The sequence below is a fragment of the Ciona robusta genome, chromosome 2 (genome assembly GCF_009617815.1).
Source record: "Ciona robusta chromosome 2, ASM961781v2".
Classification (NCBI taxonomy): domain Eukaryota; kingdom Metazoa; phylum Chordata; class Ascidiacea; order Phlebobranchia; family Cionidae; genus Ciona; species Ciona robusta.
Window position 1 is genome coordinate 6,754,777 of NC_143236.1, and position 24,614 is coordinate 6,779,390.

Below are 24,614 nucleotides of genomic sequence, written 5' to 3' on the forward strand. Positions count from 1 at the left end.
ATCTATAGCTAAAACTTCAAGTGACATGGTCTTGTATGTAAAATAAATAATTGTAATCTGTAATCCCATCCACAAAGAGCTATCAGCTTAACAGAACCACAAAAATGTAGTTCCGTGCTTGCCTCAGTGTGTTGTACCTCAGGCTAACAATGTATTTAGTAAAGTCTGATAAAACCGAGTGTTCAACCATATTGAACCCATATATTGAGTTATTGATTTATATGCCTTGGCGAGTCTTGCCATTTGCTTTATGTAATTACATCTTAGCTTGAGCCTGCATCAGACATAACATTGTTCAATAATAATCGCTGTAACACTGGTTGGCATTTTCTTTAGCAGATGTTTGACAAAAATACGACTGACATTAGTAATTCAAGAGGCTAAAAGATTTCTGCAAAAGGGCAAATAATATACGCATGAAATCAACACACCAATTGTGTAACAAGGCATCTTATGTAGCTGAATTTGCTTATATTTAAACCTCCCCACTTTAGGTTACGTCAACCAATAAAACACTGATGGTTTACTTTAAAACCACTTAGTATTTACTTAAGTATGACGCATGGCGTTTCTCATTCCAAGCTTACAGGTTTAATGTTTTATTTTATCAATCTCACCACAACCCCTTTTATGGGCGTAAGGCAAGCTTTATTAATATGCTGACTGATGACTAGTAATGCCCACTCATCTTTTAACAGCAGATAATAAAAAACTTTAATTTCAAAATGCCAAAAACAGCAACAAATTAATTTAAAACCAAAAGCAGAATTTAAAAAAGTTTGGAATCGTAATATGTGGGATGTACTTTATATTTACAACTTTTCGTTGATAAAATTAAGCAATTTTCGAGTAAAATAATTGACATTTCGTTTCTAGACGGCGTCAGTTCGTCAGCCATGCTGTAATTACCTTCATTTAATTACTAGGTTGGTTTGTAATCACTCTGGGTTTATACTCACCCACTTGGTAGTTATTTTGTAAATCCTATTACCAGCATGCTGTACATGTCATTGTGTGTTTTATTTCATTTCTTTTTTTGCTTTGAGCTTAATAAAGAACTTTATTAATCATCCATTTGAACGTTACTGCTTTGAAACCTTTTGTCGCGCTCTCTTTGAAGTTTTGTGAACAAAGACTTATTCGGTTGAAATTCTAGATTGGTTCATTGTTTCCAAATGAGCCCTTTGTTTGTCATAAACTTGATGATTGTTACGTCCGTTATAACTCCGTTTATGGTTGTACTTGACGTCATATTATTGCTGGTGATGCAGTTACCTACGTCACATCGTTGTTTATATGTTGCTAACGCTTATGTTTCATGTTCAGTCTATAAAAGGGGATGGTTTTGTTAAACGCGCTTTCAGATTGTTTTAAAAAATATACTAAACATATTTTAAGAATACCTTTGATTACGCTTGTTTTTTTGTATTGGCTTGTCTAAAATTAAGGTATGGTTCTTAAAACAGTTTAACTAATTGAGTTTTGTGCGTGATTTTGCGAATAAATGGGACAAAGCAGGAATGTTTACGCTTCATTGGTCCCTCTAACTCTCCCACTCTTCTTTGTTTCTTTCTTGCTCCTAGGAGCGGCCTGTGCCGGGAAAACAACACAGGCAACACGTAAGCCCAACAAATGGAGCGGCAAGGTTTTGGCGAAGTTTGATCTTATGTTGCCAACTTTATCTTTTGCCCGAAGCAATGTCAGATCAGTTCGTTCATAACCAAACATTCATTCCTTTCTTATCAGGGGAGCCAACATTGTACATTGTACTCGGGGGGAAATATGAAACACTCTTCAGGTAATTTCCTATTCGCACAGTACAGGCATAAACAGATATTTTGGGTCGGAAAAATGTTCTGTTTTCGAACGTAAAACGCATTACAAGTCCGTTTCCGACTCCTTTTCCTTAATAGGTTTTATACTGGGTTGGGGAATCTACTTGTAGAATTTAAACAGGTATTTTAAAGCGGTAAAAAAAACGTTTTTTTGTACCCCTTTTCTGCGCCCTTCTTTCTCAGATTGAAAATATTGTTTTCGTAAACATAGAAAAAAAATTATATATCTTCCGTTCTTAAAAAAAATTCGGATATTGAATTTTTTTTTCGGAAAAGTTGAAAACAATTCGTCACTTTAGGTTAGGGGTTTGCGCAGTAGGCCTAACCCCTAACCCCTAACCACAATACGCTAAACAAATCCGAAAAACACACAAACGAGCATATGCCACCTACCAAATACTAAAGTAATCCTTTAAAATTCAGGTAACACAAGTTAACCGTTATGTTTATCTCTTAATCACATTATTTGTTGCAAGATACGCTTAGGTGACAAAGTTGGCCATATTTTTAGCGTTAATCATAACATAGAACCAAACCAAAGTAGGCGACCCGTGTATATGACTCATACCCGATGCAACACTCGGTTGCGAAATTAAACTTCGCTTCTCAAGTTACTAAAGTCGCGATTACAGATGACTAGATTGATTAGACTGGCCGCTGTTACGTCATAATAACTACGACACTTACGCCGCTGGGTTTCCGATGACGTCACAGGAGTATTTTCTCAAAACTCCCGAACCCACTTTCCTTGTTCTTTCTTACGTCACAATGTTTAACTTACTTTTATAGGCAAACGCTATGAAATACGTAATCGAGAAAAATCACAAATATATAGTAGGCCAGTGGGGTGGGCAAAATGGAACACCTTTCATTCTATTTTCTCGTTTTATTTGGCAATAAACAAAGAAAACTGAAAGAAATATTTAACCGTATCCTCACGACTTCAATATACCGTTGTTAATTGTTTAAAACACTATCAGGATATTTGAATATTATATGCTAAAGGTATCCCGACTTCCCCCCACCCTACTGTATACCATCAGTCTATTATTCAAATTGAATCATCCAACTTCATGAGCACTAGATCAAGGCCAATTTCACGGAATATATCACAGTTACTGTCAAAGTCTGTCATAGTACATGTAATTGTCACCCGCTATTACTAGAACCCCCAACCACGAAACGTAAGGTTTCTCATAATAATATTTACATCACAGTTAGTATAGTGACGTCACAGTGGAAAGCACATGAGCCAAGAGCAAGCGTGGAAACCGATAGCAAACGCTGAAAATACTTCCCTGTTTTCACTTGCTTGCTTTACTAGTGGGGTAGTTTCTATATTTAGAAGCATAACCGTTATATTTATAAATAACCGTGAGCAGGAACACCTTGTGTTTGAATCTGGTTAATCTAGTTTCTTTATCGACACAACAATAGCGGTTTAAATTTAAAACCTAAAATAGTAAAGTACTGTGGGGAAAGATGGATATCGTTAGCGGTTAGCGCATAATTTCGAATGTTTTCTAACCGTGTTTATAACAATTAACAACGCTCTTTTAGAGTTGTGTGTATATGGTAATATCAACCTATATTTGTTACATTATAGCAAATGTACAGGCAAATGGAATAATAAAAGAGAATAAAAACATTAATCATACTCCCCAGCCTACATATACTATATATTGATTTCTTTTCAAACCAGAATAAAATTGAACACTTCGTTTATTTAATCTTACTCTTTATTGCAGACAATGTAAAACATAATTTTTAAATTAGGTTTCTTTTTTCTTTGGCGCAAAAATGACGTTTGTGGGGGTGTGACGTGTTAGTTGTATCACGTGATCAGTGTGCTACGTTGATTGGACGATAGGAAACGGGTTCTTGACGATTGTTTGATGAATGTTGACGAATAAAGGAGCATACGTCACGAAGTCTAGAAAATCGAGTCGTCCCGAGTTGCCCCGCGATAGCTTCTTTATGATCTAACAATACAAACAATGATTTATCGTGAGTAAACAATGAAAAAGCGAACCGACCTCTTCGCGTTGTAAACGCGGTATCCCGACCGCCGCCAAGTCACTTTGCAGTGTTTCCAGATTGGGTCCTAACAGACTTGAATAGTGGTCCTGTAAAAGTAAACGGTCAACACTGCGATCGATACCATGGGAACTGGCATCACACTTAGTTGCGACCTTAGCATAAGGGCTTTGCGTTTCAAGTATATTGCCTTTGAAATTTGTTTGCAACCTGTTTAACCGTTCTATAACATTTAAATTGGCCTTATTGGTTTGCTTAAGGTTTATAGGCATTATATTGCGGTGATGTGTTATTTTACAACATGTAAGTTACCCGTATGTAAACAACGCTCAACAACTAAAATGCTGCGTTTGCGTTTTCACCACAAACGAAAAACAATAAAAACTACAGTCAGCATACTTAACATTATGTTTCACTTTTTAGTTTGTTTTTTTACAATAAACGCTACGTTTCATGCTTACTATATTGTTCGTTAAGACGCTGGTTCAATTTGCATAAGCAACACGACGTTACTTAACGCTATGGATGTTTTGAATGCGAATTAGAATTGTTGGCTTACAGTCAGTAATCGCATTTTAGTACAGTAAGCATCCTAAACAGCTGCTAAACCCGCTTACTTGAAATGGCAAATATGTAAATATATTTATAGTATTGTGGGGTAAGATGGGACACACTCAGCACATAATATCAAAACATCCTAATCGTGTTTTAAACAATTAACAACGGTCTATGAGAGTCGTAAAGATACAGTTTTATAATTGTTTGATTGTTCTTTGTTTACTTATACTACCAAGTTAGAAAATCGAATGAAAAGGTATCCTATCTTTCCCCACTCTACTATATACTTCTATAGTTACATACGTGGTAACTCAAAAAGGGATGAGGGGGTGAAACAGAACACGCCTGTTATAACGACTGTCGTTTCAGGTCGCGCGAGGATAAATAAGTTACATTCATACATGCATTCGTATGAACAGTCCTATGTTCGTTATGGTGCATGCATTTATGTCACCTTGCATGCTTTTAGCTTTGCAGCCAATGTTGCGTCTCCTTCTTTGTGCAAATCCTTTTTCCTTTCGTTGAGCGCTGCCACAACGCAGAATGCTCTGAATGTAAGTTTTCCTTCGTCCCGTATTCCCTGTGGGAGCATCAATAAACCGATACCGGTAACAATCAATAAGCAATACTTTAGATTTAAGCTGATGGCTTCCTGATGGTAATAAGAGAACTTATAACATTTCGAGTCGGAATACTTCCGCGTGGATTGTCACACATAATTAAAAAATGTCGCCGTCGGTACAAAACTAAAACTGTTACTGTTGGTGGTAAAATGATTACCCGACAGTGAGTATGAGGTGTATGATTAAACCGTGTGTGTAGGCTATGGTGTATAAGAAGACATTTATGTCATAACTGGACAGTGTACATGAGGTGTATGATGTATAGTGTTATGAACTATACAAATTCAGCTTTGTGATCCTAGTGTTTAAACAATTTTTTTTCTGCTTCGACAGTTGATTTTAACATTTTCTTTCCATTTTTTTTTTTTATTTGTGAAAAATGATTAAATGTCAACGCTTCCCTTCTGGTTTAATTCAAACTAAAACCACCAACCCGCTTTTATAAACGTCACGTTTCTCAAGACCAAACCCATTAAAACATGCTTTCACGTAAAACATGTACGGTTCAAATTAAAAATGTAACCTCATTTTAATTTTAAAACGTTTACAAAAACCACGCCCGTTGAACGAAGCTGTTATCTGCTTGTTTGTGGTGCGACTAATGCCAATGCAAAGCAACAATTTCCCCTCGGTAACAAACATGGTACATACACTCCCATTATTTCTACGTAACACAATCTTGCTTGTACAGTATTCCCACAACTCCCATACGTTATCTCGACCAAATTCCTTAAGCAGCCGTTTCTTGTCGTTTTTTTATAACCGGAATATCTTTTTTATAGCCGGGGTTTTATTTAAAGATTTTATTGCGGAAGGCGGAAATTATATAAAAAAAACTGTTTTTGTTGGATTTGTTAGCGGTTTTTAGTGCAGGATTACCTCCTAAAGGATTTAGCGAGTTCGCGAAGTTATTTATTTGTGAAGCGCAAACATTTCCTTGGTTTTCTTATTTACAATGACACGAAGATTATATATAGCGATGCCCACTTAACCACGAAAATAAATTTATTCTCGTGATATGACATCTTGACGCTTCACTGCGTTCTATACTGAAGTATTGATCAATACAGCTTTTCTACGTCACAAAGCCCCCTGTTTCGCAACAGCGGGGCAAGGCGTTCTGGTTGATCGCCTTTGACCTTGTTTGCTGCTCTGGGAAATATTACATTACAAGCAGCATATGCCAAATATGTGGCGTAGCATGAACTTTGTGTGGCGTGGCATGAACTTCGTGTGGCGTGGTATGATCTTGGTGTAGTGTGGCGTGTAAACTATGTTATATGTCTTGTAGCGTGATTAATGAAACACAGAAACTTTTGCTTTTGGTTTTCTGATACGGTAGATTGTCCGTCGTTTATCTCACGAACCAGTACACTGTTTGCCGTTTATCCATTCGTGTATTCTCACCTCAGTAAATTGACTTTCGTCGAAGAACCTGAGTTTTGCTCCGATTTCCCTGAGTGCATCTTTCAAGTCACTTACGTCAATAAACTCCTCGCTCGTAGGATGGAGCTCCTGTTAACGAACAATCGTTACATAATGAGCTTTGTGACGTCATACTCGCCCAGTGTTGACACGACACACTTTAACAATCGGTAAAAAGATTCCCGGGTTCTGGAACACGAAACAATCACCGCGGGAAGCGGGGAAAGCGGTTTTCCTCGTCCGGGAGGTATTAGTTTATCGCGTTGACAGACGTATTTGTTTCACACTACACGTAACAATCATACGCGCGAGGATATAATGACGTCATACCCTGTAAATCGCGCTTTGTTTTCGTGTGAACGGTTCCATATTTCGACTTTTAATTCCACGGTTTATTTTCTCTTTTTCCATCTCTTTAATCAACTTCTTGCTGGATTCTGTGACGAAATAATGGTTAATGTGATGAGAAACGAACACTACAAAATCGTTGTTACGAGGTGTATGAAGCCGCATTGGCGCAAAACACCTCTACGTTGAACCCTTGGTTTCCCGCTCCGAAGATAAACATGAAAGTATGCTAACTCGACAGTCAGCATGAGGTGTATAAAATCACCACATATGGTATGGAATGAAGCAGGCACGTGTTAATACTCTACGCCAGTATAAAATCTGACCCACTACAGATTTTAGTTTAATAGCCGTCGGACTAGACTTACGGTTTATAAAAGAATCGCGTTTTTAGATTTATTTTACAGTTTAAAACTACGCCCCAATAAGCCTCAACATTCTGTTTATCGCATCATAAAGGATACGATGGGTTAATTGGCGATACCACTCAGGTGTATTCGAACGTTTAACGCGACGACGTTTGACGTAATTCGACATACTTGGGTTGTGATATCACCATAACCATTATGACGTCACAACCAACCTTCTATTGTCTTTTGTCTCGACAAAAGTCGTTTCGTGCGTCCTCGCAGATGCTCTAGCACCACCTTACGGTCACGAACTTCCATCTGAGCCTCGCATTTTTGCCGCATGGAGGCGCTCAAGTGCTGTAGTATGTCTTCGTCAGAATTACCTAAAAAAATAAAACTATGGATGAACAACTAATAATAAAGGTAATCTAGCTAGCAGTAATGTAGTATAACAGCCTTAATATTTACATTTATTTTAAAAGTAAAAATACACCAAATGATAAACAAGTGTTAGTGAAGAATTTTCACTACTTATATCTCGTTTTACCAAATTGACAACAAAAGAATTCTTCACAAGTATCAGTTTATCTTCAACTGAATATTAAAACTCACGCCGTTTTTCTGTTCGTGCTTCAGGTGATTTTATTCCAAACACCGAAGATGTTTTACCACTTGGTGGAGATTTTTTTGTCTTTATGACATCACTATAGTTGGCGCGTGCTGCTATGGCAACTGCCCGGTTGACTTCAACTGGAAATATTGACATGTTGTTAACCGACAGTGAGATATATAAGTAGACACTCATATAACTGGACAGTGAGCAGGAAATGTAACATAAAGCTTTAACACTCCACTTACATTTTGCGACTTTTATTTTCTCTTGTAGCTCCACAATTTGTTCTTGTAGTTTTTCCAACACAAACATATTCTTCTCCAACAAATATTCTGCTGAACTTTCACCATCTTCTTTTGATGCTGAAAACAGTGATGACCATTAAGTTTAATCTTTTGATTTAAAAAAAACTTGCCGCCCACTAAAAATAGAAATCCTTGAAGATTACAAGATTGTAACTTTAGTGTAAATAACTTTGGCAACATTAAAAAATTTCTGTGAAAACAACAAGAAAAACCCAACAACTGACCTTCTGTTGTTGGTTTGTTTTCTCTTTTTTTTTCTAACCTTCTTTCTCGATCTCTCATGCTTTTAATGATGACGTATTTATCGAATACTCTTCTGTATGCAGGCAGTCTGTCTTCTCTGTTAATATAAAATGACATATTTTAATAGTGGTATGGTTTAGTATACTTGGGGCCGTAAAGTGTTGGAAGACAAACATTAAACATGGATTTGTAGAACAGCCTCGCATGAAAGGAATTTCTAAAAATGTAAAAATGTGCTCACAAAAAAATTTCATACAACATTTATGTCTGGGGGATATGAAGACAACTATATTATATCTTGGCATTAAGCATGAAGAACTTGGTGGGAAAAGTGAAACTTGAGTGTTCGGTTAAGATGGGTGAGTGAAATATATATTATAAGTTAAAAATATGGACGATTATTTTCCAAAACACCCCTTTTGCCGACCCCCCTTTATGAGTTTATTAGTCAAATGCCAAAGCTTTTGTTTTTAGGGAAACAACTTTAAAACATAATGTTACATTATTATATATCAACAACCATATTTGTCACCTTATTATACAATATTGCTTCAGCAAGTCAACCATCTTTGCTGGTTTCTTTTCAATGATGTCTTCTGTTTCGGAAACTGTACTGACACTGGTAAGACATAAATTGTAATTTATCCTGTAACAAACCAAATTAAATCCTAAGTTTAAACTGTTTACACTAATTTTTTATTCTATAACAAGTGTTATAAATTTTTGCCAATTTGCAATACTGTTTTTACCATATCCATAAAATGCTAATACTTTAAAAAGCTGTGTAGACATTGTAAAACTTGTTGTTCCTTTAGTTACAATCCTAAGAATGCAGGCAGTTTATTTCTAGTTAAACCGCCATTCACTAAAATCAATGGTTTGCTACTAAGGTAATGACATGTTGTTGTATATTGTTACAGCAGAATCATCTAATATGAAATTATCTTTTGTATTCACATAATAATTCCAGCATAAAGTAGGCATTGTACAATGACTTCAGAGCGGTGGTTAGAACACTGTATCTACCAGTAAAGTAACAAGTTCCGTAACCATAGTAGGCATTTGTGACCTTGGGTAAGACACTTACAGTTGTCCAAAATTGTGTCAGCCACACATTAAACAAAATTCCAAAAAAATTTTACCTAAAAAGTTAAGTCTTGTAAGCAGTACCAGGTGTATAAAACAGAACACCCGTATTATAATGACTGTCCTTGCTCCACCGCAAGATAATAATAAGTTACATTCATTGTAAGACATCACAATTACCTGCTTTTTCTCCGAGTTCTACTGTTCTTACGCAACAAAATCTCTTTTGATATTTCATCCCATGTTTTAGATTGAGCTGGTGTTACTAACTTGGACAAATTACTTTCGGACTTGGAGGAAAGCTAAAATGTAAGTTTGTTTTATATAATTTATTTTGAGTTCTGATAATCTTTGTTTTGATAATCTGTTGTTGGGTATATTGTAGGTTGGACTGTAATATAATGCATATTTGTTCCATTTGGTAGTTTTTACCCCACAGTACTATAGTATATAGTATTAATATAAAACAGATCTTACAAAAATTATCAACAATTTTGACAGTTAGACATTAAGATTAAACTGTTGTTCAAAAAACATAGTATTTATTTGTTACATAACTACAACTAACAATAAGATACAACACTAACATACCAACCTGTTCTCTTACACTCAACTTTTCAACCAAAGTTTCTGGGTTTTCTTTCATCTTTTGTAAATTCTTCAACGTCATAAAGTTGCTGTAACTTGAACTCTGTTGCGACATATAGAAAAATTTATAAAAAGTAATTTATCTGCTAAACATGATTAAAATTTTAATGTACAGTCAATTTAAGTTAACGTTAAAAAATGTGAGATTAATATTTTCTGTTGTTTGTATTTCCCAACCTTTTGTTTTGGGTGCAAATCTAATGATTTAGTGTTCCCTCTTCTTGTCGCAATTTTTTTCAGTGGACCGGATTGAAACCACTTAAATTTGTGTACATTGACCAAAATAATTGGTTTATGGTACTGTGGCACATTTTTCTAAATTTCCAGTCCCTTAGCATGCTTCCCTGACCTCAAACCTATAGAATTTGAAGTATTTAATACAACTAACCGCAAGTTTGGGACCAAATGCAGTTGCAAACGTTGTCTTTGGAACAACTTTCGTGAACACTTTGTTTTTTTCAACTTTTATCTTTGTGGCCTCATTAAGTGAAATTTGTGGAATATTCTAGAAAATGTGAAAACAATTGTTTAGAACACACGGTCGTTACAATCCATTAACATACATGGAGAGTATTTATTCTAATTTTTACTTTAGTACTTTTGTGTAGTTTGGGGAAAAATCTAGTTGTTTTTGTTTTATTTTTGTTTGAGTTTATGTTAAGATGCTTGGCAGATGAAATTTATGCTTAAGTTATAACATTAGTGTCTTCTAATACATCCCACACTCATGGTATATTCATCCACCTCATGCTCATTTTCAAGATTTCACTAGTGTCTTCTTGTACATCAGACACATATGGTGTATCAATACACTTCATGTTCACTGTCAAATTATAACATGGGTGTATTCTTATACGCCAGACAAACATGATGTATTCATAAACTTCATGCTAACTGTCAGCTTACCTCCGTTTTAGCTGTCGACAAATTAATTTCTATCTTAATAGTTGGAGCAGTGTTTCCAGCAACTTCTTCTTCATCTTTTTCAACCTGCAACACTGTTTCTGGTTCGTGTTCAGTCTTGTCTGCCGTTCTATAAATAAAAGTTTAGTTTTATAAAATTAAAAGTAAATTAAAGTTTAGTTTAAAAAAAATAAATTTGTTAATAGTTTTATGGAGAAAGATTAAAATGCTCAGTGAAACAGTTTTATAAATTCATCTCAATATTGGGGCCCTAAATACAGGCGTGGTGCAGTTCTTTGGTGATGCAGTTTTTTTATGCAGTTCTTTGTAATATGAAAAGTCCAATATACTTACTCCAACTCAGGGAAATCCACCATTTCTCCATGGTTCAAAGTTATAACTGCAAAAAATTTATAATTTATTCAAAGTTGATTTATTATTGAGCCATATTGCTTTAAAAATAAAACATAGTAGGTTGGGGTAAAAAAGATGGTTGTTTTCATTTTATTTTAGTCCCCTATCTGGTGGTAAACAAAACAGTTTATTAATTGTAAAAAAACACTGTATCTATCTTAAACCACAGTACTAAATATATCATGATCACCTGGTATTGCTTTTTTATCTTCCAATTCTTCAGCAGTTGGAACCATCAATAAACTTGTTGATGACCGACTGCTTCTTCCTGATGGAGATTCTCTCCTACTCACATGACCTTCATGCTTCACCGCTTTCATTTTTTCTCGGTGCCTCTCTCTTCTTGATTTTTTATCTAATATAAAAAGGAAATTTTGCATAAATATGTTATATGAAATGTTATACTGTCACATTGCATTATAACAAGGAGTAAACACTAACTTATTTAACTAAATCTTGCCTTATTACAGACACATAGGTTAGTTACAAATGTTTTTAGGCTCTCGTAAATATTATTTGGATAATTGATCTTTCTAATTTAGAAACAAACCCTGATAAAATTTTGCCAAATGGCAGACAATTTAATGGAATAAGATTAATATTTGTACATTATACAAAATAGGAAAAGTTACCGAATAATTGGAGCGACATATTTTTCACTTAAAAGTACATATCTACATATTTTTTACCTAAAAATGCTACCATTCTACTCACAGTATGTTTCTCCTTCTAATACAGGAGTTATACTGTGGTTAGCCCACTTTCACAGTAAATTATATCTCATCAATTATTTAAACTGTCCTACTGACCTTAGCTAAGAGAAAATAACGCCAAAAAATGAACAAAGAAATATAACACTGGTCTGTAAATATTGCCATTATTGCTATCCGATATTAAAATAATTTTGCAGTAACTCTTCGCTGCTATGTGGTGCAAACACAGTTTTATATTTTTTTAATATATCTCTAAATAATCAACACATACACAGCTCATGCAAAACACCAATAATGTGAAACAAATATCTAGTAAATGATTTATGTTTGATGTTTTTGTTTAATATTTAACTTCCTTGATTACAAATACCCATGTTGTGTTTTGAAAAACATTCATTAATATAAATGCTTTTTAACATACTGTATATTGGTTATAACATGTGTAAACTCAATGGTTGGGAATATAATATATGTGCTGGCCTTATATAATAAAAAGTTTTGAAAAATCTAAATAAACCAAATTCTCTTTGAAATGTTACGCAAGGATGCCCTTATTTTTTCTGCCCTCTGGTATATATCTGATTTCATAATTCACTCACCTCTCTTTAGTGGTTTAAGTGCCTTGGTTATCTGTTGACTTGTTACATTAATAGGAAGCTGATCACTTTGTTGATAATCAGCCGATATAATGGATCCTCTTGGGCTCGTAATCGCTAATTTCCAACTTTTTTGAAATTGCTCCAACATAAAAGTCTGAAAAGGTAGTTTGATATTTAATTCTTTAGGTAAAACACGTACAAAGTCATGTAAAAAGATTTCATTCATCGTATATAATGTAAAACTGTAGTTTATTTTAACTTTGTTTTTTCGGGGGTTTTGAATAACATCTCTGTTGAAAAATTATCAGTGACTCGACTATGGACATGAGAACCGATGATAATAAAAATGAACATTCAAATTTGCTGCATACCAATGCAAGTTGTATCACCAATTTCATTCCATCTGCTTAAATTGCCCCCACCCCAAGTATTATGATGTCACAATCCCCTCACCCTTTTTAAAATATCAAGCTCTTGTCTCTGTCTTTTCTCAACATCCAGGATATATTCCTCACTTAAGGATGGGATCTGGTAGATTCTGTTTGAGGTGAATGGAGATTGTGGTAATGTGAGCTGGGTTGTGCTTTTCTTTATCTGGTAATAAAGGTATTCGATAAGTTTTAGTGCATTTTCACAGCAATTTGAGGCTTATATTTTGCTAGTGTTACAGTTGTATTTTACTGGTGTTAAAGTTTTGTACTATATAACATTTTAGATTATTAGGTGCACATTCATTTTGCCACTTGTAATAGCTTCATTTGCCACCACTGGTATACATACTATAGCTAATATAAGAGATTTCTATTACTACACAACAGTAAGCACGAGGTATATGCAGGCATTGTATACAAACAAATACTTCCATTTTCACCTCAAATGGCGGGGGTGGGATCCACAAAGTGTGTCTTCGTTTTCCGGTTATTGGAGACAAAGATGAAACATCAGATGCGGATAAACGTCGTACAAGGCGTTTAATAAGTTGGCGCTCGGATATTTTTACATCGGTTAAATGGTTTGTGGTCATGTGCTCTAAGTTAATTGCCTAAAGAGGTATGTTGTGTTAGAACAAAACACATTTGCTGATCTTTAAAAAAAATCAAACAATGATTTTTTTTATTTGTAGATAAATCAAAAACTAAAGAACAAAAAAAATATAATTTTATGTGTATTTTTAGGAACATTTTAACTAAAATATAAAATGTGATAAAGGTGACAAGTTTAAATAACTGTGATGATAAGTTAAATTATAAAACCTTGTTTAATAAACTAAAAGGTAAATAATAAATGTACATTTAAATATGTTGTATGTTATAAGATGTAGCTTTAACAACCCATTTAAAATGGCTGTTCTTTTTCTATATTCCACTCCCAAACTTACAAGTTACAAGTTAACTTACAAGAGAAAGACAACGCCCCTCATTTCTCATCAATGATTGGTCGGCTTCCACCAGCTCATCATATACGAGATCAGCACGAGCTTTCCCGAGTAAAGTAGGAAGTAAAACACGAGATAATCTATCTGGGGCTGAACTATGGTGGAAGTAGATAGGTGGTTAACATAAAGATATAAAGGGTTTTCCAACCAGGGGTGCGGAAAGTGTTCGGCGCCATGGCGTAGTGGTTAGCGCGCCTGCCTAACCATTAGGTAATGGGTTCAAGGCTAGTCGCTGCTACCATTATGGGCCTATGTGTCCTTGGGCAAGACACTTAACGACAATTGCTCCAATCCAATGGTTACTAATGGGTTGTCCAAATTATCAGCCATACATAAAAAAATGAAAAAATCCCAAAAAATAATCACCCACAAAGTAACATACATGGTAACTCGTAAGCTGGCACGAGGTGTTAAACCCGTGTGATAACGACTGTCGTTTTCCGGCCACGCGAGGATAAAGTAAGTTACATTCATTCATACATTCCTAGGGGGTGTGGGGATGCTAAATCATTTTAATATGGAAGTGCGAGAATTAGGTATTTAATGGGGGTAAGGATAAAGGTTAAAAAGCCCTGCTATAAAGAGTTAGGATATACTAACAAACACTATACAGCTTAAGTGTAAGTTAATTTGACACTTAACATAAAATGGTTAAAAGGTAACATATACATTTTTGAAATCGGTAAATTGGCATTCACATAAACAATCTTAAAAAAAAATCTATAAATCAAATAAAAAGTATGTAGGATACTAAAAAAAGATAGAGTTAGTTAAACCAACCTTGGCCTTTTTGAATCTTTTTTCGTTTTACTCCGTTCACGAAACGCAAATTTACGAAAAACTTCATTAGTTCGAGATTTGACATAACTTTCTAATTTTGGTTTGTCTGTTAAAAAATAGGTTTCAAAGCCTATTTATGTATATATTAAAATAGTTTAAACTTTAAATACAATGTAAATAAATTGCAGCATAATTTAAAAAATTATACATCCTTTTTAACAATTTTTCTCAGTTAAAATTAAAGTTTATAAAACCCACCCAAAACATCGGATACAGCTTGTACCAGTTTTGGGAAACTCCCTCCATTAATAACATAAGCTTCAATTATTTCTGGATCATCCGGAAAATTTTCGAGATCGCTTCGAAGTGTCGGGTCATGTCTAAACACATCGCCGATTTTCTATGACATCACAAGCTGATTATTACATCATTGAGAGGTTTATTACATCACAATCTCACCTGAAGAAGTTGGTTTCCTGGTGTTTTGTGAGTTTTTTCTTTTTCTTCTTTTACATATGACTTTAGTTGTGATACTCGGCCACCATTCTGAATAATATTATTCATCATATTAATTAATATTCAATCTATTATATTATTCATTCTGTACTGTTAATTAGTTTAATTTTAGAACGTAACCAATTTAATAGGTCCCTTGTTATTTATAGCAGGGGTTCTTAAACCTATCAAAATTGTTTTCAATATTCTTCATAAAATAATAACACAGTTTAGGAAAATGTTTGCTAAATCACCTGCACATCTAACACACACTGGATGCTGATAACCAATTAGTATTTTACCAAATATTAATCACAGCATAAATTATTTAGGCCTAATATTCAAAATACATTTAAAATAAACACTAAGCATATAATATATAATCCAAACATTCAACCCAGTTAGGTTACCCAACCTCAAAACCCCTTACACAAACACCCTTCATTCATTAAAGAAAACACCCTTAAAGTACCATAAATAGTAACTCGTAAGCTGGCACTAGGTGTATGAACACCCGAGTTACAACAACTGTCGTTAACGGGACACCCAAAGATAAAGCAAGTTGAAATTACATTCATTCATTACCTCAATATATTCCTGCAGGAGGTTAGCACTCGCAAACTGGTGATGAAACTTTGTAAGAAAAGTTTCAAGATGCTTCAGGAGTGTTTCTTGGTTAGGGAATTCCCCCATGCAAGCCTCAATTAACATCAAGTCATCTTCTGCCCCAAGCAAGTATTTATCTGAATAAATACTCTCTATTATTAGGTGTCTATAAACTATGCGAGGTCTAGGTGGTAGCACCCTGGTATTCTGCTGAACAAATATAGATCAGAAACCCAAAGATGGCGCTAGGCTTAGCCTATATACAATAACATCTGTTATTCAAACTGCTATAAACCAAGGGTTGCCTAGGTTATTCAGTCAACATGTCTTTAAGTGATGATGTATATTATCAGCAACTAAAATTACATTGAAAATATATTAAATATTTATTCACCTCCAGCAGCAAACTTCTTCAATGTTGCCAAATCACCTCCATTTCTTACAAACTCTAGAAATATCTCAGACATTCTAATTTCATTGTCTTTCGTCCACTGTTCTTGAAAGTTTTTTATTATGATATCACAGAGGGGTTCTTGATTAATTTGCTCAACGTAATGTTCTAAAATTTCAATGTTTCCACCACAAGCTTCGAAGTCTATGACATCACTATCGTTTCTTCCTACGTAACAATCAACATTGTTAACACAACAATGACATTTTCATAAATGTGGTAACTTGTAAACAAACTCAAGTTAGTTCAACCCTTTTTTTGCTGTTTTACCTTTTGTGGCGGGGCAACAACAGTTGTTAAAAAGAAATGTTTTGTTTCATACACCTCATACTCGATTATGTGTTCGGTAACTTCGTTGAGATCACTTTTAGATATATTAATATTACTAGAATACCATAACATTGACACGCACCAGAATATAACTTAATACACTCACATTTAAAACTTTTATAAAATTAAGGCCCATTTCAAGTCTTACAAAATATTATAATGAAGAAGATATTTAGCATGTAGGTATTCCTACCTCCTGTTAAATATTTTACCAGCATTCCCATATTGACACCTTCACTTTCTATGGCTGTATATAAAGTAGCAAGATCCACTTTGTGGGCAAGTCTCTGCAGATTACAATGATATAAACAGATTTGACATCATCAATATGCTTGTATGTATGCAAGCTGTAGTCATTTAATTTCCAAACTGATTTAAATTATATGTTATGTTTGCCTAATTGTAATAAAACCAAAGTAATCTAAATTTATGATGGATAGTTTTTAGTTGTTTTAAAAGTATTGAACTTCTATCTCTTAAAATTTGATTTTAAAACCATCTTATTTAAGTTAAGTAAAAACTGGAGTGTGACCCATAGGGTTAAAGGTTCAAAACCCTGCTCAGGAACTCAAACAATATATCAATGTTATTTCAAAGTTTAAATCACCTTAGTGAGATCTGATTGCTCCTTTTTATTTTCGTGCAAGATTCGTTTTACATGTTGCCGATACATTTCCGCGTACTCAGTGATTAGCTGCACGTTTACACCAGATTCTTTTAATTCGGTCAACACTGTGGAGTTAAAGTTCGATTCCAAGTATTCCTGTAATGTTGTAACGGCATGTGGTTCTATTAGTACATCGTTTATGTCAGAACCAGTGTTATAACTTGACATTGAGCATGAGTTGTGTAAATACACTATGTGTATCTGGTGTATAGTAAGACACCCATGTTATAACTCGATAGTGAACTTGGGGTGTGTAAATACATTATGTGTATCTGGTGTATAGTAAGACACTTATGTTATAACTTGACAGTGAGCATGAGGTCTACCTTTAATGAAGCGACATCTCCTCCATTAATTATAAACTGTTTGAACAACTCGACAGAATACTCATCTCCAAAACTGATCCCATCGGTTTTATCTGAGAATAACAAATTACGTTTTCAGACTAAACGAGTTATGGATGACGTCAAAAACGTACATTATTTAATAAACGCGGAACATATGCTGCAGTTTGGGGTTTAATCTGCATAATGTGTATATACTACCATGTGAAAAGTAGTTTATAAGACACATCTTGCGTATTTCTTCATTCACAAAAAAAATACACAAGATGTGTTTGTATATAAAGCACATACAGCAGTTGCGCCATCTGTAATAGTAACGCTACACGCGGTCTTTGAATATACTTTAATATTATATATAAACACAGCAAATCTCTATCACGTAAGGGTCGCAATACTAAATAGAAATTCCATCAAACAATTATGTGTATTGTTTGTTTAAATTTACCACCTTTTGGGGATTTCCCAAGATCGGATAACCATCGGACTGTGTCCCACGTGACTTGGTTCTCGTCCAATCCGAGCCACCGAGCTCGCTGACGTTGGTAAATTGAATACCCGCCTCCCACCCTTACCGGGGCCATGTAATGGTGACTGCAATTATAAAAAAGTTTGTATGTATTATTGGCCACATGAAAAGGAAATATTATTCGCCAACCAAAATTCGGATGCGGTAACTCGTAAGGGACACGAGGTATATAACAACATACTCGTGTTATAGTAGGACGGGGAAGATAGGACAGCTTTTTATTGTATTTTCATTTGGTAATAAACAAAGAACATCAAATAATAATATAACAATTTTCTCACGACTTTCATAGACCATTGTTAATTGTTTAAAATACAATCAGGACATTTGGATATTAAGTGATAAAAGTGTCCCATCTCCCCCCACCCTAATATATACAACGGATGTCGTTGTATCTCAGGTATAGTTGTGCACTGTTTACGCGTCTAATTATAATTAAATAAAGCATAAAACTGAATATCAGCTGCTGGCGTTTCTTACAAAACGCGCTTCATGCCCGACGCTGATTGCAGCTGAGCATTTACACTTACACGACCTGAGCATTCGCCAGGCCATTTTGTAAGTATGAGTTTGTTGCACACAGGTTTTAATATAAAGACTTGATGAGGTCAGAGTTAATGAATACTTGTTATTAAATACAAATATTCAACATTGTATACAGTTATTTTCAGTAGAGCGTCGTTAATTTCGTAAACATGATAATACTTGTTTAGGTGTAAAATATATAGTTATATGGAGTAAAAGTTACTTAGTTTATTACGCAAGAGGGACGTATAGGTATGACATAAGAGTGACGTGGTTATGACGTAGCTAAGACGTACTGTGGGCCTTTTTGATGGAAGCATCCTGAGCATAATCCAAAGTCGTCATACGTCATCGAAATACCCGATTCTGATTGGCCGAGGGGCGACACGGTTGGATGAAGATGCGCCTGATCAGCCAATGACAAGAACCTGATTGTTACGTCACAGATAAGTGTTGTGTTGTTAATTCTATTATGACATAATAATCTTACTCGTGCGCCGAATTCTGGGGTACTCGGTTCAATGTTTCGTGTTTCGATGACACCTGGTAAAATAAGTGTTTGTAGTGAGCCGCCATTTAACTTGGTGGTGTCGCCTGCATTACAATATTAGTTTAAAACTGTCTAACTTAAACCTTCTACATTATTTTTATTCCTAATATTTGCGTCGCCGTGAAGTCGTAAACTGAGTATCATAGATTTTATTACGGTAAATAAATCTACGCAACAAAATATTGTTTCCTGTAATGTTATATACTAAGTCGGGGTAAGACAGATATTGTCATTGCATAGTATCCCGAATTTTCTACAATGTACAATTGTAAGCTGTTTTAGAGTCGTAAGCTTTCGGTTATATATTTCTGTATTTATTCTCATTGCCTATTATAGTATAGGTGTCAGGGATAAAAATAATAAATAAATTGTTCTGATTACCGCTGATTTGCTGTGCAGAGTCTTGAGCTTTTTATCTGCGTCTATTTTCGCCCATCTTGAATAATCGGGTTTCGTCAGTGGTAAAAGCTGTTGTTTCAAAGCCTGGGAAAATTTAATGTCATATAGAGTTGTGATTAGGGAATGCGAAGTTGACAATGTGGTTCGCTTGCGACTGATCCCCAGCCTTTTCCTAAACATTTCCTTAGCGGAGGTTATATACCATATACAGTTGCTTAAGTACGCGTGGGAAGCGATGAATATTCTATGTGCTGTACGTAAAGTGCGCGCGATATACCACAGTGTCCAGATACTGGCCTAAACTGTTCAGCCTTTGTAGTAGCACCAACTGCGGTAGTTGTATTGTTAGGAATGCTAATTTGGAATTTACCGATATATGATGAATATAGTAGGGTGGGGAAGATGGGACATATTTTCCTTTTATTTTCTCGTCGCATTTGGTAGTAAACAAAAACATTTAAAGATTTATAAACCCGTGTTATCACGACTGCTAAAAGTGACCCGTCTTCCCTACCCTACTATATTAAGAATCAAAACAAGTTCAAATAAGTTAGGTGAAACAGTTACCGATATTAGGAAACATAAGTCTTGTTTTTACGAAGTCTTCGCTATAATTCTATGTAAAACGCGCAGCACTTTAGTTCGTAATATTTTTGCTTGTAACGTTTTATTCGATTTAGTTGGTGTACTTTTTACTGATTAAATCGTTTGGAATATGCTTAACGTGTCGGTTTAGATTTTATAGAACATATAGCCGGAACTTGCTTAACTTGTTGAAAGGACGTAACATGAGTGAAGAAAAAGAGGGTGAAACAGACCATGGATCTAAGATAAAACATAACAATGTTCATTTTGGGGATAAACTGTTTCAGTGTCCTAAATGTGGTAAATGTTTATCGAGCGAGGCTGGGTTAAGGCAGCATATCAACAGAGAAAAGAAGGGGAAACAGTTTAAATGCTCGATGTGTGATCGTAGGTTCTCCATGAAAGCCCGACGTGACAAACATCAGAGAAAGCATTTGGGGATTGTGGATACACTCTACTCCTGCGAGTTTTGCCCAAGGACCTTTGGGCAAAGCAATCATTTCACGGTGCATATGGAACGTCATCACACCGGGAAAACAGTAAAAAGTACCACTTGCAAGATATGCCATAAAGTGCTTGCCAGCACCTCCAGTTTAAAGAATCATCAGAAAGTGCATACCGGAGAAAAAAATCACAAATGTAAAACCTGTGGCGCCCAGTTTACTCAATCACATTCTTTGAATCGTCATCAGGTAATACATAGCGGGAAGAAGGAGTTTAAATGTTGCGTGTGTAAGAAGTCGTTTAACCAGTTCGGTACATTAAAAAGACACAGAGAAATACATTCAGGCGAGAATGCGTACGAGTGTCCAAAGTGCAAGAAAGTGTTCAGTCAAAAAGCTACAATGGTACTTCATGATAAAAAGAAACACAAAACCCAACCCAACAATACAACTGATTAAAAGTAAAACCAATGCAATCCTTAACCTTCACAAAGAAATAGGTCCATCGTCGGTTTTATTTTTCATGTTGATTTTCCCTATCTGCTAAAGCTAGTATATTCCTGCGTACTTTAAATTAGCCCCCCTCCCAGTTTGTGTTAAACCTGTGTTGTAAACGTGTTATGTTGTGTTTTAATCCTGTACATCCGTTTATACAGAGTTTTTTTGTGTTAAAAGTAGTTGTTTGTCGTATTAAGGTTAAAAGTGTATAAAACAGAACATCCGTGTTATAACAGCTGTCGTTGCCTGCAACGCAAGGATAAATAAGTTACATTCATACATTCAATAAATGTACAGAACCCACAGTGCAATTTTTGCTGCGACGTTAGCTTGATTACGTAGAAAGTAACTGTATACCAGGGTTCCTAATGTATGCCACGGCACACTGTGTTGTAAAACGAGCTACCCACGTGACTGACCTTTTGCTGTTTCCGGAGCATTCCCGATACGGCCAGTTGCGTAACACTTGCGTAAGAAGCATTCGTTCTCCCTCCATGTCAGAGTTAGCAATTATTGGCAGATTTGGTCTATTGTTTAGCTTTTCGTAGTAAAACTAAGATGTATCAAAAGCAGTTTAGTTGTCTCCGTACTATAAACCGCATCTTATGGGAGTTATATGGAAGTTTGTTAAAGGTATTATAGTAGGGTGGGGGAAGATGGGACACCTTTTTGTTCTATTCCCTCGTCCCGTTTGGTAGTAAACAAAGAACTTTCAAAGAATTGTGAAACTGTATCCTCACGACTCATATAGACCGTTGTTAATTGTTTAAAACACAATTAGGATATCTGGATAATAAGTGCTAAAGGTGTCCCGACTTCCCCCTCCTTACTATATAAGAAACAGCTAGGTTTCGCTTTATGTAATAAAACTCTATTTCGCTGGTTTTAGGTAAAACCCGCATCCTTTCGGTGCGCCATTATGTTGTTTGTAATATCAGTGAATATTTGACTAAGTTTGCCTGCTTTACAGGTTAAATGTGTTTGGTATCTAGCTGGTGGAATTCAAACTTTAGATATTTGTGAAATTTGCTGGGAAGACAAAACATGAATAAAGAAAACATTAAGGGTAAGATATGCAGCTTGTGCCAGCAAAAGTTCAAAGGACGTTCCATGATAAAACGCTACAAAGTGCATGATGGAGATGAAACCTTTCAGTGCCGCAAATGTGATGAGTGTTATTCAATATGCAGGCTATGTAAGCGGCAGTACGAGTATGGTACTAAGAAAGAACATTACAAGATTCATTTTGGAGACAAACCGTTACAGTGCCGTAAATGCGGTATCTGTTTCTCGCGCTTGGACAGTTTGATGCGGCATATCAGGAGAGAAATAAAAGGAAAACAATTCAAATGTTCAACATGTGACCTAATGTTTTCCACGGAGGTCCAGCGCGACACACACCAGAATAAGCATTTAGGGTACGTGGACAAAACCTATTCATGCGAGCACTGCCCTAGGACCTTTACACAGAGCAACCTGTTCAAGATGCATATGAACAATGCACATAACGACAAGCCAAAGGAACACGTTTGTAAAGTTTGTAACAAAGTGTTTGCTAACAGCTTTAGCCTGAAGAGTCACAAGACAGTTCACACCGGAGAAAAACCCCACAAGTGTGAAACCTGTGGCGCCAATTTTACCCAATCACATTCTTTACGTCGTCACCAGCTTATACATAGTGGAGAGAAGCCGTTTAAATGCTCCGTGTGCAACAAGTCCTTTAACCAATTAGACACATTGAAAAGGCACGAAGAGATACACACTGGCGAGAATTCTTACAAGTGTTCCCAGTGCAAGATTGTTTTCAGTCAAAAAGCTGCTTTGAAACTTCACCAAAGAAAGGAGCACAAGTGAATAAACTAAAACGTTTAAAAAAGTAAAACATTTTGGTTTTATTTTGATGACTTTTGCGCCCTGTATATAGACAACGGTTACGGACCCATCTTATTATAACTATATTCCTATAATTTCAACTAAGTTAGACTTCTGCCAAATACTTGTTATTGTCTGTAGTACTTCAATCTGGTACATTCTAATACACAGAGCATTGTTTGTGATTTGAATTAAGTTGTTTGTCGTTTTCAGAAATAAAACAAAACTTACAATTGATTCTTGTGGTGTGATTTCACCCTTTTCTTTCCCCGCTAGACGGCGCCGAGCGCGGGCTATAGCTTTCTGGTAAGAGCCGCTTTTCCAGGATCCCGGTAATTTTTCTGTTTTCTTTTCCATGATGACGTCATTAAGCTACGTCGTTACTATGCACGTCATTTATTGTTTTTATTGCTAACTTTAGCTTGCGTTCTGTAAATAATGCAAATGAACCTTCTGGAAAAGTCGTTTAATTTTAAGCGTGCGTAAATGATTAAAATAATACGAATAAATAACACAGCGGTTGTCTTAAATTATAAACCTTTCCTATCCTTTTAGGCATGTGCTTTCGGGTTAACAAGCTAACATCAGTGTACACTTAATGAAAATTCATATTTGCTACGAAACCTATATTCCACTCAAACTGTATCACAATAAAGGGCCACTTGACAATAATCGATGCTTATCAATCTGTTAGTATCACCAATACTCTTAAATATAGTACAGCATAAAAATGCTACCTGCTTTATAACTATTCGTTCTTTTTTTCTCCGGTATTTATAATCTGTGTAATACCTATACCAGGTGGGAAAACGTAGACACGGTTTCCAATTATTCCGTTGCGTAAAATGGAAACCATAAGCATATATTTCCCCATATTACTCAATCGTGATTTAAAAACTTTTAAAAAGATCTTACGTTAAAACTGACCTATAGCTCCAACCAACATGTAATTTTAGGGGTAATTTCAAGGGTTTCTTATCTCACTACCTACTGTCATAATTACCGAAGGACGAACAACAAATATTTCACTTCGAGACGATAACGCGTCGCCAAGTGATTGTGTCATCATTTCTATATTCCAGATTAAATATTAACCGAACGTTTGTTTCCTATTGTTCGAGATCAAACAACCACAATGGATCGTTGTTAGGTGTTCTAGACATCGGCTCTTCTCTGCAAATTACAAGCAGCCACACGTGTTTTTAGAATTGAGAATCAAATCCTAATATATATTTCGATTTTATTTTGGACCCAATTTTGATTTTTAAATTGAATGGATGATTTTTTTAGGAACAATTTTGATTTTAAAATCACTTATTTATCGAAAACTATTTACTTTAGCTACTGTATGTACTAAATATACACGGAATTAAGGTTTCTCTTCATGTTTTGCCCTTTTTTCCCACTT

General features: G+C 35.3%; 3 protein-coding genes across 4 annotated transcripts; 2 read left to right on the plus strand and 1 right to left on the minus strand.

Annotated features, from left to right (window-relative positions):
* Positions 1-3,539: 3,539 nt before the first annotated feature.
* On the minus strand, positions 3,540-23,653 carry LOC149740670 (uncharacterized). 2 transcript variants are annotated; one of them, XM_089872402.1, is made up of 33 exons: positions 23,438-23,653; positions 19,791-19,892; positions 19,350-19,402; positions 19,156-19,287; positions 18,257-18,399; positions 17,791-17,882; positions 17,405-17,560; positions 16,991-17,084; positions 16,411-16,635; positions 15,996-16,153; positions 15,375-15,461; positions 15,174-15,315; positions 14,916-15,021; positions 14,098-14,230; positions 13,572-13,742; positions 13,154-13,294; positions 12,701-12,854; positions 11,579-11,743; positions 11,329-11,374; positions 10,978-11,104; positions 10,460-10,576; positions 10,019-10,114; positions 9,604-9,725; positions 8,870-8,956; positions 8,319-8,434; positions 8,035-8,151; positions 7,789-7,926; positions 7,410-7,559; positions 6,809-6,915; positions 6,461-6,568; positions 4,885-5,010; positions 3,872-3,961; positions 3,540-3,817 (listed from the first exon to the last, which is right to left on the minus strand). In XM_089872402.1, exons 1-33 carry the CDS (start codon positions 23,561-23,563, stop codon positions 3,686-3,688), a joined length of 4,059 nt encoding a protein of 1,352 aa, XP_089728528.1. In that variant the 5' UTR covers positions 23,564-23,653; the 3' UTR covers positions 3,540-3,685. The 2 variants fall into 2 exon arrangements, with proteins under 2 accessions (XP_089728528.1, XP_089728527.1); XM_089872401.1 differs by having other exon boundaries at positions 18,254-18,399.
* LOC149740671 (uncharacterized) lies at positions 19,915-21,645 on the plus strand. The gene has a single exon (XM_089872461.1). It carries the CDS (start codon positions 20,597-20,599, stop codon positions 21,293-21,295), a length of 699 nt encoding a protein of 232 aa, XP_089728587.1. The 5' UTR covers positions 19,915-20,596; the 3' UTR covers positions 21,296-21,645.
* LOC149740672 (uncharacterized) lies at positions 22,293-23,443 on the plus strand. The gene has a single exon (XM_089872452.1). It carries the CDS (start codon positions 22,379-22,381, stop codon positions 23,186-23,188), a length of 810 nt encoding a protein of 269 aa, XP_089728578.1. The 5' UTR covers positions 22,293-22,378; the 3' UTR covers positions 23,189-23,443.
* Positions 23,654-24,614: the final 961 nt, after the last annotated feature.

Bases quoted from the DNA above. Each gene is read 5' to 3' on its own strand.
- LOC149740672 (XM_089872452.1), top strand. From the start codon at position 22,379: ATGAATAAAGAAAACATTAAGGGTAAGATATGCAGCTTGTGCCAGCAA.
- LOC149740671 (XM_089872461.1), top strand. From the start codon at position 20,597: ATGAGTGAAGAAAAAGAGGGTGAAACAGACCATGGATCTAAGATAAAA.
- LOC149740670 (XM_089872401.1), bottom strand. From the start codon at position 23,563: ATGGAAAAGAAAACAGAAAAATTACCGGGATCCTGGAAAAGCGGCTCT. The intron at 13,743-14,097 runs GTAAGTTAACTT...ATACCTCTTTAG, and splicing joins AGGGGCGTTGTCTTTCTCTT to GCAATTAACTTAGAGCACAT. The intron at 6,916-7,409 runs GTTGGTTGTGAC...ATTTCGTCACAG, and splicing joins GAGACAAAAGACAATAGAAG to AATCCAGCAAGAAGTTGATT.